General features: G+C 38.8%; 1 protein-coding gene across 2 annotated transcripts in view; it reads right to left on the reverse strand.

Annotated features, from left to right (window-relative positions):
* Positions 1 to 17,574, reverse strand: part of UBR1 (ubiquitin protein ligase E3 component n-recognin 1) — a 145,313-nt gene extending 127,739 nt beyond the window's left edge. For both annotated transcript variants that reach the window (XM_068550281.1, XM_068550278.1), the window contains exon 1: positions 17,403 to 17,574. In XM_068550281.1, coding sequence (XP_068406382.1) covers positions 17,403 to 17,483 — 81 coding nt within the window. In that variant the 5' untranslated portion in view covers positions 17,484 to 17,574. The remainder of the gene's footprint in view (positions 1 to 17,402) is intronic.
* Positions 17,575 to 18,685: the final 1,111 nt, after the last annotated feature.

Genomic DNA, 18,685 nt, shown 5'->3' on the forward strand with positions numbered 1-18,685 from the left:
GCCGCTTCACTGGTGGAGATGGGGGGTGGCAGGGGGGAAGCTTCAGAGCCACAAAGGAGAGCACAGCAACAGGGGTGCAGATGGTGAAGTGGAGAGATTCCCGCACAGAGGATCGGTGCCGACCAGAACTTACCAGTCAGAGGGGCTTGTCTGCTCACCCACCAGGACGGGTGAGGGCTGGGAGCTGAGGCTCAGGCTTCGGAGGTCAGATCCCAGGGAGAGGACTGCGGTTGGCTGCACAAACACAGCCTGAAGGGGGCTGGTGCGCCACAGCTATTCGGGAGGGAGTCCGGGAAAAAGTCTGGAACTGGGTAAGAGGCAAGAGGCCATTGTTTCCGGGTGAGTGAGGAGAGGGGATTCAGAGCACTGCCTAAACGAGCTCTAGAGACAGGCACAAGCCGTGGCTATCAGCGCAGACACCAGAGACAGGCAGGAAACGCTAAGGCTGCTGCTGCAGCCACCGGGAAGCCTGTGTGCAAGCACAGGTCACTATCCACACCTCCCCTCCCGGGAGCCTGTGCAACCCGCCACTGCCAGGGTACCGTGATCCAGGGACAACTTCCCCAGGAGAACACATGGCACACCTCAGGCTGTTGCAAGGTCAGGCTGCCCTCTGCCGCTGCAGGCTCGCCCCACATTCCGTACCCCTCCCTTCCCCCGGCCTGAGTGAGCCAGAGCCCCCTAATCAGCTGCTACTTTAACCCTGTCCTGTCTTGGTGGGAACAGACGCCCTCAGGCGACCTACATGCAGAGGCGGGGCCAAATCCAAAGCTGAACCCCAGGAGCTGTGCGAACAAAGAAGAGAAAGGGAAATCTCTCCCAGCAGCCTCAGGAACAGCGGATTAAATCCTCACAATCAACCTGATGTACCCTGCATCTGTGGAATACCTGAATATACAACGAATCATCCCAAAATTGAAGCAGGGGACTTTGGGAGCAACTGTAGACTTGAGGTCTGCTTTCTGCATCTAATTTGTTTCTGGTTTTATGTTTATCTTAGTTTAGTATTTAGAGTTTATTATCATTGGTAGATTTGTTTATTGATTTGGTTGCTCTCTTCCTTTTTTTTTAAATATGTATAGATATATATTTTATTTCCTTTTTCTGTTTTTGTGAGTGTGTATGCATACGCTTCTTTGTGTGATTTTTGTGTGTCTTTGCTTTTATCATTTGTCCTAGGGTTCTGTCTCTCCGTTTTCGTTTTTGTTTTAGTATAGTTTTCAGCATTTGTTACCATTGTTTGATTTGTTTTTTGGTTTGGTGGCTCTCTTCTTTCTTTCTTTCTTTTTCCTTTTCTTTTATTACTTTTTAATTTTTTAATTTTTAATAATTATTTTTTATTTTAATAACTTTATTTTATTTTATCTTATTTTTTTCTGTCTTTCTTTTTACTCCCTTTTCTTCTGAGCCATGTGGCTGACACGGTCTTGGTGCTCTAGCTGGGTGTCAGGCCTGAGCCTCTGAGGTGGGAGAGCCGAATTCAGGACATTGGTCCACAAGAGACCTCCTGGCTCCACGTAATGTCAAACGACAAAAGCTCTCCCAGAGATCTCCATCTCAATGCTAAGACCCAGCTCCATGCAACGACCAGCAAGCTACAGTGCCGGACACCCTATGCCAAACACTAGCAAGACAGGAACACAACCCCACCCATTAGCAGAGAGGCTGCCTAAAATCATAATAAGGTAACAGACACCCCAAAACACACCACCGGACATAGTCCTGCCCACCAGAAAGACAAGATCCAGCCTCATCCACCAGAACACAGGCATCAGTCCCCTCCACCAGGAAGCCTACACAACCCACTGAACCAACCTTAGCCACTGGGAGAAGACACCAAAAACAGCGGGAACTATGAACCTGCAGCCTGGGAAAAAGAGACCCCAAACACAGTAAGTTAAGCAAAATGAGAAAACAGAGAAATACATAGCAGACGAAGGAGCAAGGTAAAAAGCAACCAGATCAAACAAATGAAGAGGAAATAGGCAGTCTACCTGAAAACAATGTCAGAGTAATGATAGTAAAGATGATCCAAAACCTTGAAGTAGAATGGAGAAAATATAAGAAACGTTTAACAAGGACCTAGAAGAACTAAAGAGCAAACAAACAATGATGAACAACACAATAAGTGAAATTAAAATTTCTCTAGAAGGAATCAAAAGCAGAATAACTGAGGCTGAAGAATGGATAAGTGACCTGGAAGATATAATAGTGGAAATAACTACTGTAGAGAAGAATAAAGAAAAAAGAATGAAAAGAATTGAGGACAGTCTCAGAGACCTCTGGGACAACATTAAATGCACCAACATTCGAAGTACAGGGGTTCCAGAAGAAGAAGAGAAAAAGTAAGGGACTGAGAAAATATTTGAAGAGATTTTAGTTGAAAACTTCCCTAATATGGGAAAGGAAATAGTTTATCAAGTCCAGAAAGCACAGAGTGTACCATACAGGATAAATCCAAGGAGAAACATGCCAAGACTCATATTAATCAAACTATCAAAAATTAAAAACAAAGAAAAAATATTAAAAGCAGCAAGGGAAAAACAAAAAATAACATACAAGGGAATCCCCATAAGGTTAGCAGATGACCTTTCAGCAGAAAGTCTGCAAGCCAGAAGGGAGTGACAGGACATATTTAAAGTGATGAAAGGGAAAAACTTACAACCAAGATTACTCTGCCCAGCAAGGATCTCATTCAGATTTGATGGAGAAATTAAAACCTTTACAGGCAAGCAAAAGCTAAGAGAATTCAGCACCACCAAACCAGCTCTACAACAAATGCTAAAGGAACTTCTTTAGGCAGGAAACACAAGAGAAGAAAACGACCTACAATAACAAACACAAAGCAATTAAGAAAATGGTAATAGGAACATACATATTGATAACTACCTTAAATGTAAATGGATTAAATGCTCCAACCAAAAGACACAGACTAGCTAAATGGATACAAAAACAAGACCCATATATATGCTGTCTACAAGAGACCCACTTCAGACCTAGGGACACATACAGACTGAAAGTGAGGGGATGGGAAAAGATATTCCATGCAAATGGAAATCAAAAGAAAGCTGGAGTAGCAATTCTCATATCAGACAAAATAGACTTCAATATAAAAACTATTACAAGAGACAAAGAAGGACACCACATAATGATCAAGGGATCAATCCAAGGAGAAGAAATAACAATTGTAAATATTTATGCACCCAACATAGGAGCACCTGCATACATAAGGCAACTGCTAACAGCCATAAAAGGGGAAATCGAGAGTAACGCAATCATAGTAGGGGACATTAACACCCCACTTTCACCAATGGACAGATCATCCAAAATGAAAATAAATAAGGAAATGCAAGCTTTAAATGATACATTAAACAAGATAGACTTAATTGATATTTATAGGACATTCCATCCAAAAACAGCAGAATACACTTTCTTCTCAAGGGCTCATGGAACATTCTCCAGGATAGATCATATCTTCAGCCACAAATCAAGCCTCAGTAAATTTAAGAAAATTAAAATTGTATTAAGTATCTTTTCTGACTACAATGCCATGAGACTACGTATCAGTTACAGGAAAAAAATCTGTAAAATATACAAACACATGGAGGCTAAACAACACTGCTAAATAACCAAGAGATCACTGAAGAAATCAAAAAGGAAATCAAAAAATACCTAGAAAATAATGACAATGAAAACACGATGACCCAAAACCTATGGGATGCAGCAAAAGCAGTTCTAAGAGGGAAGTTTACAGCAATACAATCCTACCTCAAGAAACAAGAAACACCTCAAATAGACAACCTAACCTTACACATAAAGCAATTAGAGAAAGAAGAACAATAAAACCCCAAAGTTAGCAGAAGGAAAGAAATCATAAAGATCAGATCAGAAAGAAATGAAGGAAACGACAGCAAGGATCAATAAAACTCAAAGCTGGTTCTTTGAGAAGATAAACAAAATTGATAAACCATTAGCCAGACGCATCAAGAAAAAGAGGGAGAGGGCTCAAATCAATAAAATTAGAAATGAAAAAGGAGAAGTGACAACAGACACCGCAGAAATACAAAGCATCCTAAGAGACTGCTAAAAGCAACTCTATGCCAATAAAATGGACAACCTGGAAGAAATGGACAAATTCTTAGAAAGGTATAACCTTCCAAGACTGAACCAGGAAGAAACAGAAAATATGAACAGACCAATCACAAGTAATGAAATTGAAACTGTGATTAAGAATCTTCCAACAAACAAAAGCCCAGGACCAGATGGCTTCACAGGTGAATTCTACCAAACATTTACAGAAGAGCTAACACCCATCCTTCTCAAACTCTTCCAAAAAATTGCAGAGGAAGGAACACTCCCAAACTCATTCTACGAGACCACCATCACCCTGATACCAAACCCAGACAAAGATACTACAAAAAAAGAAAATTACAGACCAATATCACTCATGAATATAGATGCAAAAATCCTCAACAAAATACTAGCAAACAGAATCCAACAACACATTAAAAGGATCATACACCACAATCAAGTGCGATTTATCCCAGGGATGCAAGGATTCTTCAATATATGCAAATCAATCAATGTGATACACCATATTAACAAATTGAAGAATAAAAACCATACAATCATCTCAATAGATGCAGAAAAAGCTTTTGACAAAATTCAACATCCATTTCTGATAAAAACTCTCCAGAAAGTGGGCATAGAGGGAACCTACCTCAACATAATAAAGGCCATATACGACAAACCCACAGCAAACATCACTCTCAATGGTGAAAAACTGAAAGCATTTCCTCTACGACCAGGAACGAGACAAGGATGTCCACTCTCACCACTATTATTCAACATAGTTTTGGAAGTCCTAGGCACAGCAATCAGAGAAGAAAAAAGAAATAAAAGGAATACAAATTGGAAAAGAAGAAGTAAAACTGTCACTGTTTGCAGATGACATGATACTATACATAGAGACTCCTAAAAATGCCACCAGAAAACTACTAGAGCTAATCAATGAATTTGGTAAAGTTGCAGGATACAAAATTAATGCACAGAAATCTCCTGCATTCCTATACACTAATGATGAAAAATCTGAAAGAGAAATTAGGAAAATACTCCCATTTACCATTGCAACAAAAAGAATAAAATACCTACGAATAAACCTACCTAGGGAGACAAAAGACCTTTATGCAGAAAACTATAAGACACTGATGAAAGAAATTAAAGATGATACCAACAGATGGAGAGATATACCATGTTCTTGGATTGGAAGAATCAATTTTGTGAAAATGACTATACTACCCAAAGCAATCTACAGATTCAATGCAATCCCTATCAAATTACCAATGGCATTTTTTACGGAACTAGAACAAATCATCCTAAAATTTGTATGGAGACACAAAAGACCCTGTATAGCCAAAGCATTCTTGAGGGAAAAAAACGAAGCTGGAGGAATCAGACTCCCTGACTTCAGACTATACTACAAAGCTACAGTAATCATGACAATATGGTACTGGCACAAAAACAGAAACATAGATCAATGGAACAAGATCGAAACCCCAGAGATAAACCCATGCACCTATGGTCAATTAATCTATGACAAAGGAGGCAAAGATATACAATGGAGAAAAGACAGTCTCTTCAATAAGTGGTGCTGGGAAAACTGGACAGCTACATGTAAAAGAATGAAATTAGAACATTCCCTAACACCATACACAAAAATAAACTCAAAATGGATTAGAGACCTAAATGTAAGACCGGACACTATAAAACTCTTAGAGGAAAACACAGGAAGAACATTCTTTGACATAAATCACAGCAAGATCTTTTTTGATCCATCTTCTAGAGTAATGGAAATAAAAACAAAAATAAACAACTGGGACCTAATGAAACGTCAAAGCTTTTGCACAGCAAAGGAAACCATAAACAAGACGAAAAGACAACCCTCAGAATGGGAGAAAATATTTGCAAACGAATCAATGGACAAAGGATTAATCTCCAAAATATATAAACAGCTCATGCAGCTCAATATTAAAGAAACGATCAACCCAATCCAAAAATGGGCAGAAGATCTAAATAGACATTTCTCCAAAGAAGACACACAGATGGCCAAGAGCACATGGAAAGCTGCTCAACATCACTAATTATTAGAGAAACGCAAATCAAAACTACAAGGAGGTATCACCTCACACCAGTTAGAATGGGCATCATCAGAAAATCTACAAACAACAAATGCTGCAGAGGGTGTGGAGAAAAGGGGACCCTCTTGCGCTGTTGGTGGGAATGTAAATTGATACAGCCACTATGGAGAACAGTATGGAGGTTCCTTAAAAAACTAAAAATAGAATTACCATATGACCCAGCAATCCCACTACTGGGCATATACCCTGGGAAAACCATAATTCAAAAAAACACATGCACCCCAATGTTCATTGCAGCACTATTTACAATAGCCAGGTCATGGAATCAACCTAAATGCCCATGACAGACGAATGGATAAAGAAGATGTGGTACATATATACAATGGAATATTACTCAGCCATAAAAAGAAATGAAATTCAGTCATTTGTTGAGACGTGGATGGATCTAGAGACTGTCATACAGAGTGAAGTAAGTCATAAAGAGAAAAACAAATATCGTATATTAACACACGTTATGTGGAACCTAGAAAAATGGTACAGATGACCCGGTTTGCAGGGCAGAAGTTAAGACACAGATGTAGAGAACAAACGTATGGATACCAAGGGGGGAAAATCACGGTGGGGTGGGGATGCTGGTGTGCTGAATTGGGCGATTGGGATTTACATGTATACACTGATGTGCATAAAACTGATGACTAATAAGAACCTGCAGGCTTCCCTGGTGGCGCAGTGGTTGAGAATCTGCCTGCCAATGCAGGGGACACAGGTTCGAGCCCTGGTCCGGGAAGATCCCACATGCCATGGAGCAGCTGGGCCCATGAGCCACAATTACTGAGCCTGTGCGTCTGGAGCCTGTGCTCTGCAACAAGAGAGGCCGTGATAGTGAGAGGCCTGTGCACTGTGATGAAGAGTGGCCCCCGCTTGCCACAACTAGAGAAAGCCCTTGCACAGAAACGAAGACCCAACACAGCCATAAATAAATTAATTAATTAATAAAAGAAAAAAAAGAAACTGCAGTATAAAAAAACAAACAAAAAAAACAACTAATACTAAAAAAAAAAACAAAAACAAAAGGTACAGAACACAGTAAGTACTGTATGCTACCATTTATAAAGGAAGAAGGGAAGAGAATGAAGAGGAGATATATCTGTATATGCTTACATTTGAGTAGAAAACCTCTGAAAGGATTCAAAATACATTGTTAACAGTGGAAAGACCCCTGTATTTATTTTTCACTACATAACCATTTTTACTATTTCAATTTTTACTATATATATTATCTATTAGAAATCATTTTAAAGCTTTTGCAATCTACACATTTCATGTACAAAGTTATTCATAACAGGAAAAAAAAAAACTGAATGTCCAACAATAGGGGAATAGTTTAAAGAAACGATGGAATCTATCATTTAGCCACACCTGCCCTACTGTGAAAATATATATATATATTCCACTGTGTCTACTATGTTACTTGTAACTGTGAAAAAACAAAGTCCACCTAAATGTCTATCAATAAAGATACATCTATACCATTCTATGCAGTCAGAATACCATAAAGCACTGTAGACTGAAAAAAGCAAGTTTAAAATAATAAAATTTCATTTTTGTAAAAAAAAAAATGAAAACCTAACTTATATTTACTTTATGCATTTCTACAAATTTGAGTTTCCTAATTCAACATATACACATGTCATAAATGTATAGAGATATGTATAGATGTTTCCTAAACATAGAGTAAGTGTCTAGAAACATCAAACTGTTTACAGTGGTTACATGGAGAAAAGGAATTGCGGAGAAGGTCTAAGAATTTTCACTTTTTACTTTAAACAATGTAATTCTGTTTGACCTTGATTGACAAGTGTCAATACCTCTGCAATCAAGCGGCGGAGGGCGGGGGGAGCCACTCTAAAAAAACTATAGGATATACACCCATTTAAAATGATGCCAAATACACAACATTGTTAAGCAACTATACTCCAATAAAAGTCAATTTAAATTGTTTTAAAAATAAAATAAAATGATGCCAAATAGTCTCAAAGTATCTCCCTTGAAAATACTTATTAACTACAAAGGGAAAAAGATAGTAAGTATAAAGTAGAGAAACCTTGCAGATACCAACTTAACCAAATGATTAAGATAAATATCACCAGTAATAAGAAATATTGATATCAAGAATCCCTTAATATGATGCACTGAGAAGGATATGGTACCATTTTTGTGTTATTCTTGCCAAAAATGTATGCCCTCATTCCAAACTTAAGAAAACATCAAACACAAATTAAGGAACACAGCACAAAATAACTGCTCAATATTCCTGAGTATGTCAAGGTCATGAAAAACAAGGAAAGACCAAGACACTGTTACAAACTGGAAGGAGACTATGGAGAAAGTGAGACACTGTTACATACTGGAAGAGACAAACAGGTGGGATGTAAGGTGGGATCCTCAATAGGATCCTGGAACAGAAGAAGGACATTAGTAGGAAAACTGGTAAAATTTGAATAAGGTCTGTCGTTTAGTTAGTAGCAATATTAATTTCCGGTCCCTAATAATTGTTCTACATTTATGTGAGACGTTAGCATTAGGGGATGCAGGAGTGAGGGATATAAGAGAACTGTTTGTGCTATTTTTCTAAGTTTTCTAAAAGTCTAAAATGAGTTCAAAATAAGAAGTTAGAAAAAAAGAGCTGATAACTGAAGATGTTTATTTCCATCTAATAGAAAGGCATTAAAGATACACAGTACATTAAAGTAGGTTACAAAGCAGTACGTATAAAGTCTCATTTTGGTTATATGTTATATCTATTAACATGGGGAAAAAGTTAGGAGGAATATATACCAAAATGTTAACAGTAGTGGGTAGTGGGATTTTAGCGTACTTTCATGGAATTTGTATGTCTGTTTACCCTATATGAATAATATCCTTACAGTGATTCCATATTTTGGGAGTAATTTTTTAACTGTAAAATTTTAAATATTTTACTAAAATCTTTTTTTAAAAAATGAACTAAACCTTCCAATATTCTAACTCCAACTTTTCTAGGATACTCACAAACCAACAACTTGTGTTCTCTGCATACCTGGCAACAACTATAACTAGCAGATTTAATGTTCTATGATGTACCTAAGGTTGTTTTCTTCAAATAGCACTAAAGAAAAAAAAAATCCTGTATATTCAGTCCTATACACCAAACAAAAACCTTTTTCTGTCCTTCCTAATTATGGAAGGCACAGAACTAGTTTCTGTTCTAGTTTTCAAGAATATTTTCAAGAACATGAGAAACTTGAGAATCACCAAAAACCTAAGGGATCTATTCTGGTTCAAGTCCTTCATTTAAAACTGAGTGACAAGGAAAAAGTAAACTGGCTTGTTCAAGACTGAATACTATCAGGGTCAGGAATAGAACTTAGGTATTCTGACTCCCAGAGTTCAGTGTTCATTCTACTTAACCAAATACAAATACATTATTCTTTTAAATTTACCCTTAAGACTTGCTCAATTTCACTTTAATAGTGAAACAAAACAAAAAAACAAAGCTTTGCCTTCTTTTTAATTTTTCCCTCTAAATGAATACCACTAAATATTCTTAAATTATATCCCTGTCATTACATGTCTCAGTCTGAGGAACTAATATTTTAAAATGTTATCTTTACATAATTGGATGATTTGGACAGAATGTCTGGGTGTAGATGCCTTCAATGCCCTCTCCACTGACCTTACCACTAGCTCTCTATCCATCCACCTCCTTAAGGTCGATTTAACTCAAAGCCTACCTACATGAACACTTCACTGACCCATCTAAGAAAATTTCTCTCCCCTGTAACTCCAATGCAGCACTTACTAAAGAAAGTACTCATTCAGTACCTGTACCTTTGTCAGATAACATAAGTTACCTTTAAATGTGTACATCGAGCCTCTTCAACCAGATTTTCAGCTCCTTGAGGGAAGGAACTTTCCTTCCAAATCCTTGTATCCACACAAGCCTATCTCAAGTACTTAACAAAAGGTCTCAGTCATTGTTGAAAGTTACAGACTTCTTGCTAAAGAGAACAAAGCAAATGATAACATTAAGCTTTCTAAAACTGTTTACGAAATTCTTACAGGAGATAAAGTACAATTACGCTGTTTCACAAAAAATTTTTCCTAGATGACTGCCACAAATATGAAAACAATTTTTTCAACTAAGATTTCTGTCTTTTTTTTTTTCTAGATAAGAAAAACTATACAGGATGTATTCTACTGGGTGACATGTTCAGGAATTACTGGTGACTGGAGTAGGTTTGATTCTTTGGTTGGTTGCTTTTAGTATTTTCTCCAATTTGAGACATGATTAAATTAAGAAATTTTTATTTTCATGTTCAGGGAAAAAAACTCTTTTTTCAACATCTGGAGTTAAGGGAAGACTTTCCCAATTGACTGTTCTGTAAAAACAAGTTCTCACAACATTTAAATCCCCAAACATTCCAAACATTTTCCTCATCCCCATGGAGATTAAAAAATATGCTTTCAACTCTGACCCAGGGACTGGGATGACTGGTAACATCAGTCTGAAAACAGAACTTACTTTAAGTACACTAGGTTCCTTTTGTTCAAATCACAATTTACCCTTCCTTAGATAACTGATGGACATCTACGGAGGGCCTGTAATTCCGTTTCTAATTCCCCTGTTTTAAAGGCATAACAAAATCTGGAGGCAGTAGACTTGCTCAAAGCAAGTACTGGACTAGTAATTGGAGCACCTCTAGGCACCAAGAAATCTTTTGGTTATACTAAATCTTCTTGTAATACTATTTGACAGGTTTATGAAGTTTAAAAACAAGCAAACAACAAAAACCCTAGTGCACCCACTTATCCCATAGGGAAACCCTGTCTAAAACATATCTGATAATCAGCTCCCTAAGCCTGTCTGAACACATCCTCTCAGCCAACTTCCATTCTTACAGCTCATAATTAAACCAAAATCTACCTTCCTGTAACTTTTATCCTATGCTGCCCGAAATCATCCAATACAAATTACTCTGCTCTTTCACCCAACAACCTATCAAATAAATGAAGCTAAATATTATGTCTCTCATTAGTTTCTTTATTCCAGGGCTAAACTGGAATGTAGAAACTAAAGAAATCTGTTCATTCCTAGAAATGAAATTTAGCCATCCCTAATGACATGGTATCCAGCCCACTTTCCATGTTGATTACTCTTACACAGAATATGCACAGTATGTCTCTGTACAGAGGAGTGGGACTGCTTATTACCTTCCTTATCCAGGACACTAAACTACTTTAAAAGATCGCTTTTTTGTTTGTTTGGCAGCCACATCACATTATGACTTAGTGAGTTTGCAGAAAACTAAAACCCTCAAATCATTCACCTAAGAGACCTAGTCCTACACACAAATACCCAGTCCTAGACATAGTCTTTACTTTCATGGCAATTAAATTTCACCTTGTTAGTTTTGATGCAAAATTTAGCCTAAGGAGATTTTATGTGTGTGTCCTATAACATATCGGTCCTATAATATGTCTGTTAAGCCTTGTGTTGTTTTGTACATAAGTCTACTATGTCCTCATGGCATTGATAAAATTAGCCAGAATCAAATATAGAGTAGTGTGACAAATATGGCCCCTCTCTCTTCTTTCCTGTTGAGATAATATACATATATGAATGTTGTCAGAATTTAGTATTCAAAAGCATCCCATCCCTCCTAAGCCTTTCTCTTCCTTTTTTGCTCTGACCATAGGCTCATGCTCCAATTTTCTAAGCTCTCCTTGAAGTCTCTGGATGAATGAAATCTGGTTTCCTATACTATGGGGTATATATCTCATATTCTCTTTCTACTGTATTGAATAAATATTTCCAATACAACTAAAATTCTTTCTTAGATTGCAAGGCAGAGTATGTATATATAAAAACATAAATGGATAAATTTACACATATTTCCTCCTGTGGCTAAAGTCATTTCTAGCTTATCCAACAATACCAAAAGTTCAAAGGACTTTTAAAAGGTAGCTCATAAAGACACATTAAGTGGTTATAGCCCCACTCCTCCAAACAAGTCAAACAGACTTTGTTCTGAAGAATAGCATTAAGTAAACTATTAGAAGGAGAATTACATTCAAGTGATTAAAAACAGACTCCATTCTGGACAGGGCCTATGTCATTCCTGGATAGCAAGTAGGCACTTATGGAAGCACAGTAACTCTTCTGGGGTCTTTCAATAGCATTTATTTAGTAGAGCGTATTTCCATAAGCACTTAGCTTACTACAGGGTGTAACAACATTAAAAAAAAAAAAACTGTACCAAATGCTTTAAAAAAACAAACTCATGAAATAACTTTTGTTTCTTCAACAGGAAGCATGTTAACCAGAATATCTTAGAAGAACACATAGGAGTTCACAGAAATCACTTGGAACTAAAGAGGTCTTAATAGTTTGTTTTAAGCCATCTGAGTTAAAAGCTTAAAGAAAACTGTTTCACAGAACACAACATATGATTAACACCTTCAAAGAAATCTGAGGTAACCCTCAAAGCCAGCACACACAAAGAAAGGATGGGCAGGATACTGCGTTGGTTCATCCTGCATCACTGATTTATATACATATCTACCCAGACAGACACTCTATGCGGTACTGAGGACAAAAACCTCTTTATTTGCAAGACAATGTCTGTTATTAAACATCAGCAGTCAGTCTCAAGCACCAGCTCATCTAGATAAATTACTAGATAAATTACTAGTAGGACTGAAGCTGTCACTCTTGACTTGCAGTTTCAGAACTTAACTTCATCAGACTCTACAGAATTTGGTACTGAAAATCAGAATTTTCCCTAGCTGCCTACAACAGAAATTAGGAGATGCTGATGAAAAAATAATTGTCACTAGGCTCTGCTATGATCTGGCGACAAAGCACTTGAGTCAGGACTCAAGAGACTTTGGTTTTGGACTTCCCTGATGGCGCAGTGGTTAAGAATCCACCTGCCAATGCAGGGGACACGGGTTTGATCCCGGGTCCTGGAAGATCCCACATGCCGTGGAGCAACTAAGCCCGTGCGCCACAACTACTGAGCCCGCGTGCCACAACTACTGCAGCCCGCGTGCCTAGAGCTTGTGCTCCTCAATAAGAGAAGCTACCACAATGAGAAGCCCGCACACCGCAACGAAGAGTAGCCCCCACTCGGTGCAACTAGAGAAAGCCTGCGCGCAGCAACGAAGACCCAGTGCAGCCAAAAATAAATAAATAAATTTATTTTTTTTAAAAAAAGAGAGACTTTGGTTTTCATCCTCGTTTTCTCACTCTAAGTATGTTCTTACTACAGAAAGCTGTGCTCTGGCCTAAAATAATAGATACAGATGTCTAAGGAAAATCACCTCCACTGAAAATAGCATATAACTTCTCATTCCTTCCTCTATATCTCAATATTTTAAAGTCAACTATAAAAAGACTATGTTACCTCTTAAAGATCCCCTATAGACATGAGATTGTAGATAATTTTTCCTTGACATGATCAGGAAATGATCATGATCAAGTCAGACATGATCCTTGCCTTCATGGAACTTACATTCTGATAGGAGAAACAGATATTTAAATAAATAAAGACAATACAGTAATCACAGATTGTAATAAGTTCAGTGGAGGAAATAAACAGGGTGCTTTGAAAGAGAATGGTAAAAGGAACCCATCTTTTAGACAAGGTAAGTATCAAGAAAAAGCAGAGGAAAAACACTCTATGAAAAAAGAACAGCAAGCAAAGGCACAGACCCTGAAGTAAGACAGAGCTTGGACTTATTTTGGAAGCTAGGGTGGCTAAAAGTGAATGAAGAGAAAGTAACAGAAAATGAGGGGAGATGGAGGGGCCGGATCAGACAGGATCTTGAAGAACATGTAATGAGTTTAGATTTTATTCCAAGTAGATGGGAAACCACTGAAGGATTTAGGCAAGAGACTGACATGATCTGATTTAGTCTTACAAAGATTTCTCTGGCTGCTCTGTGGAGAATGGACTGGAAGAGGGCAAAAACAGAAGCTAAGAGACCAGTTAAAAGGCCACTGCAGTTGCCTAGGCAACAGATGGTGGCTAGGACTAGAGAGATGGAGTGGAGACAGAGAGAACTGTTTGTGTTCAAGAGCTATTACGGAAGTGTCATCTACTGAGACAGGGATAACAAAACTTGATCTGTCTCCCTTCTTTGCCCTCCCAAAACCTGGTCTTTCCTCTCAGTATATGACACAGCCACAATCATGAATACTTAAGTCAAAAACTGGGGATCCAGACGTCATCTGTTTCTTCCCATTTCCCTCATGCCTAAACCATAAAATCTTTCTACTTCTACCATACTTCCAAAATCTCTCCCCAATCCATCCACTTCTCTTCATCTCCAGTGATATCGCTTTAGTACAAGCCACCAGCAACTATGGCTTGGTTACTATAGTAGCTTCCTAATTGCTCCTCCGTTTGAAACACTTTTCAGACATCCAAGTGGATATGTCAAGTAGGCAGACGGACCTGTGACTGTGGAGCTCAAAAGTGAGATGACCCAGAGATATAAATTTGAGAACTGAACGAATACAGATGGTATTTAAAGCCAAAGAACTGGATGAAATCACATGGGCAGAGGATGTAGACAGGGAAAAGAAAAGAGTTTAGTACCATACCAGGAGGCATCTTTTGAGATGGACTTAATAAAGAAAATCCAGTTAATGAAGACAGAAGGCAGAAGTTCTGTCAGACCACTCCACATACTATGAATTCCCAATTTTTCTCACTCTTCACCTTCCTAGACCCAATAAACCACCCTCTCCTAGAAACTTCACCCTATGACACTGCACTACTCCCACCTCCTACCTGCTTGGCTGCTTCCTTTCTAGCTCCTTCCTCCACTGTCTATCCCTGAAATTCAATCATTCCTGTCTTCCTCGCTTCTCCCTCTCTTCCTCCCTCCCTCTCTGTGTGACTGTCTCTTTCTCTCTGTGTATGTATAAACACACACACAAACACAGACTTTCCTCCTCAAAAATCTTATCCATCCCCACAACCTCAACTGTCAACTCTATACTGAGAACTTCTAAATGTCTCTGGCTAAATCTTACTCTGTGGCCCACAGACCAGGACTTCATTTGCAGTGCATGCTTGTGAAAATGCAAATTCTCAGACCTCACCCTAGACCTACAGAATCAACTCCCCTAATGATTCTTAAGCAATGGCTCTTCTAATAAATGTCCAATAATTCATACCTATTATTTCACTCTAATTGCATGTTATGTGATGTCAGGAATTTGAGAGACTTCATGCCTGTTGATTGCAATATGACAGAAAAAAATGATCTGGGGTCTAAGAAGGAAGTTTGATTTAAGGATAACAGAAACTATATAATACCCAGGGACAAGACTCTAATGGAATTGGTAAGATTTCTTAGACCTCTGTAACTGTCCCAAATTTACTATTTTGTTTTCCCCTGCCTCCCAATGGTGATTTAAGATTCAAATCATTCAAATGTTAAAGAATCTCTGAGCTCGCTTCGCTTAATCGAGAAGAAGAAGTAAACTGGAAAGCCAGTGTCTTACTCCACTGTCAGGATAAAATTGAAGGTGGTATTTTTAAAAAGACTAGGAAACTAGGAAGATGTCTGGAGTCCTAAAATAGAGAGAGCCAAGCCAAAAAAGTGATCAGGAGGCTCACCAGTCACAGGTCTTCATTCACTTACATCACCCTATCTTGTATTAAAATTTGAGCACTTGTCCTACCTGTGTCTCTAGAGTGTGAGTTACCTGAGGCTTTTACACTTCTCTTGTCATCTACCCACTATCTTGCAAAACCCAAAACCTTGCCCAAAGAAATCTAATATTGAAGAGTTTGCAACATAATTCTAGCTGGATTCCTGTACCATTATCTCCAATTCCAAATAAGTAAGATCCAGATTGATGAGGTTTTTTGGTACCACCTGGAAGGAATTAATATATCAAAGCTTTAAATAAACACTAGTCATCTTTAGCAATACAAAATTATGATAACACTTCTGACCACAGCACTGTTTCTCCACTCCTTAGAAGATGTAAAAAGCACAGCTTTACATTAAGACCAGATGTTTCAGTTGCTTCTAAAGTTTCCCTATCTTCTCACTTCTTATCATCTCAAACACATGCTTCCCCCTTCAATACGGTGAAATGAGGTTGAACTGCTACTTGGGGTAGAGGATGGTTGCAAGCACTGCCCTAGTTGATGGCCAAACCCTTATTCCAACTCCTTCCCCACCTGATTTCTGTCTCCCAGCCAGTCTCTTCAGTCCCTGAGGTGGACTCTTTTCTGGAGCTCACTCTGTTCTCTCATAAAACAATGCTCAAGTGTCTGCAGGGTTAAAATACTTCAAAAATGATTTTATTAAAACTACAAACCAAAGAAACTTCAGAAAGAGGTGTATATCCCACACCTTTCTATATGCACCAATAAAGATAAATTAATAAAACTCTTCACATCATGCAGTGACCAATATTTGAATATTTTCTATATACCTCCCCACTAGGTGCCTGGGGACATCCAGAACATTCCCTAATGTTGCCCCCTACCTCTTATCCTCCTCAGTCAGCTTTCTCCCTGTAGTCAGACTATTGACTCAAATTTATATCTCTGCCTTCCCTTTTTTTTTTTTTTCGGTTTTCAAAATATAAGGGCAAAGTATAGATTCCGATATTAATTAATGGTATCGCTCTGACTTGAAATGTCTGAAAGCCTGTTCTTCACCTATAAAAAGCAACGACAGATGACGGGTTTCTCCACTGAGGATTAGGCCTGGGTTCTCAAGATGCTACAACGAAGGACTACAACTCCTACACCCCATATCTTGACGTGAGTTGACAGTGGCAGCATTCCCTGTCACTATCAGGCCCCACCCAGCCAGCTATGCAATACAACACTAGGTGCTGCGTCCTGGACGCCTATCGTCTAGGAGGGGTTAACACTACGTGTATCGGAAAATGGCTCTTCCTCCAAACCCCTACACCAGACCATCTAATAACATTACCAGTTCTTTCTACTTCAGGATAGAGACAAGCTTGAACTCGTCACGGCTAATAAATGACAAAGTCATTATACACCGGAGACTTGGTCGGCAGGAATGTGGGTGATGACTAACTTTATTCTGTGGCTTCCGTGCAGATCAATCCATACGACTCCCGCTCCCCAGAGCCACCGTGAGGGGTGAAGCCCCACATCCTCCTGAACGCGGTAGGGAAGGACTCGGGGGGACAAAAGCAACTAGCCTACACGGACTTACAGACGCCAGTCGTCGTGGAGTCTGGGGCAACTCACTGCTGACTTCCATCCTCTCTGCGTCCCCAGCCTCCTCCTCCGCCATCTTGAGGAAAACTGACACCCGCAGTTCCAGACCCCCCGCCTGAGGCGAGTGGGAACCTGTGGCCGGTCCCAGAGACGAAGGGCGACAGTTTTACGACGGCCCCTGAAGTCGGCTTTGACGCAGAATCGAACAGCGGCTTCCGGTCCGCTTCCGGAAGCAGGCGTCACGGATGGTGCGGCTGTTTCTTCCCCTCATTTCTTAGTCACAGTGCTTGGTGGCTGAGTGGTTGTATAGCTGGTTTCGGTGCTGGGAACTGTTGGCATCTACGAGGTGAAAAACAAGTTCAGCGTCCATTATGAAAGGAAGAAAACTGTCGGGGCTAAGTGAGAACCTGCTCTGGGTCTCTTTCTGGTCAGGCGGTTGTTGTTGGGTGTGTTTTGCCTTCCTAGGTACGTGCATTGGTTCCCCAGAGCCCACAAAATGAAAAAATACTCAAAGATAAGCTCTCTTTAGGAACGTAGCTTGTGGGAACTTGCACATGCGCGCAAGAAAGCTTGGGCCCCAGCAGCTCTTGGGAGAGGTGGTGAAGAAGTAAAGAGAAATGGGAAACCTAGTCATTCATCGGCAGAGGAAAGACGAAATAAACGTGGTACATCTGCATTATGGAACATCATGTAGCTCTTAAAAAGAGCAAAATAGCTCTGTGTGAAAAGATAAAGATAAATTAAGTGGGACAAAATGCAATCAAGTTGCCACAAACTATGGTTTGGCACTTACCTACATTTTAAATGCGAAAGTAACAGTCTTGAAAGGGAAGAGAGCAAACTAATAATAGTTAGCTCTGAGGAACAGGAGAGGAGAGAGGTGGTCTAGAGCTACTTTACCTTCTTCTGTATTATTGTAAATTGTTTACAAAAGAAGTAATTTTAAAACGTATTTTTTAACAAAAGGAAAAAAAATAAAGCTCCTAACGCTCTGGAAAGGGTAAATAGTAGTTAACTATTTGGAGAAAGATTAAGTTAGGTCTTTACCTCAAATAGTATATAAAAATAATGAATTGAGGCGTTAACTGCTTTAAAAAAGTAAAGAAATAAGTAAATGTATTTGTATAATATTGGGGTGGCGAAGGCTTTTTAAAGCATGACAGGAAAGGCAGAAAATATAAAATATAGAAAATATTAAATGTCAGAAATATAGACAGGTAATATAAAAAGACTGATAGGTAATTTCATCAAAATTAAAAACTTACATATAAAAATAAG

Source organism: Eschrichtius robustus, chromosome 1, assembly GCF_028021215.1.
Source record: "Eschrichtius robustus isolate mEscRob2 chromosome 1, mEscRob2.pri, whole genome shotgun sequence".
Classification (NCBI taxonomy): Eukaryota; Metazoa; Chordata; class Mammalia; order Artiodactyla; family Eschrichtiidae; genus Eschrichtius; species Eschrichtius robustus.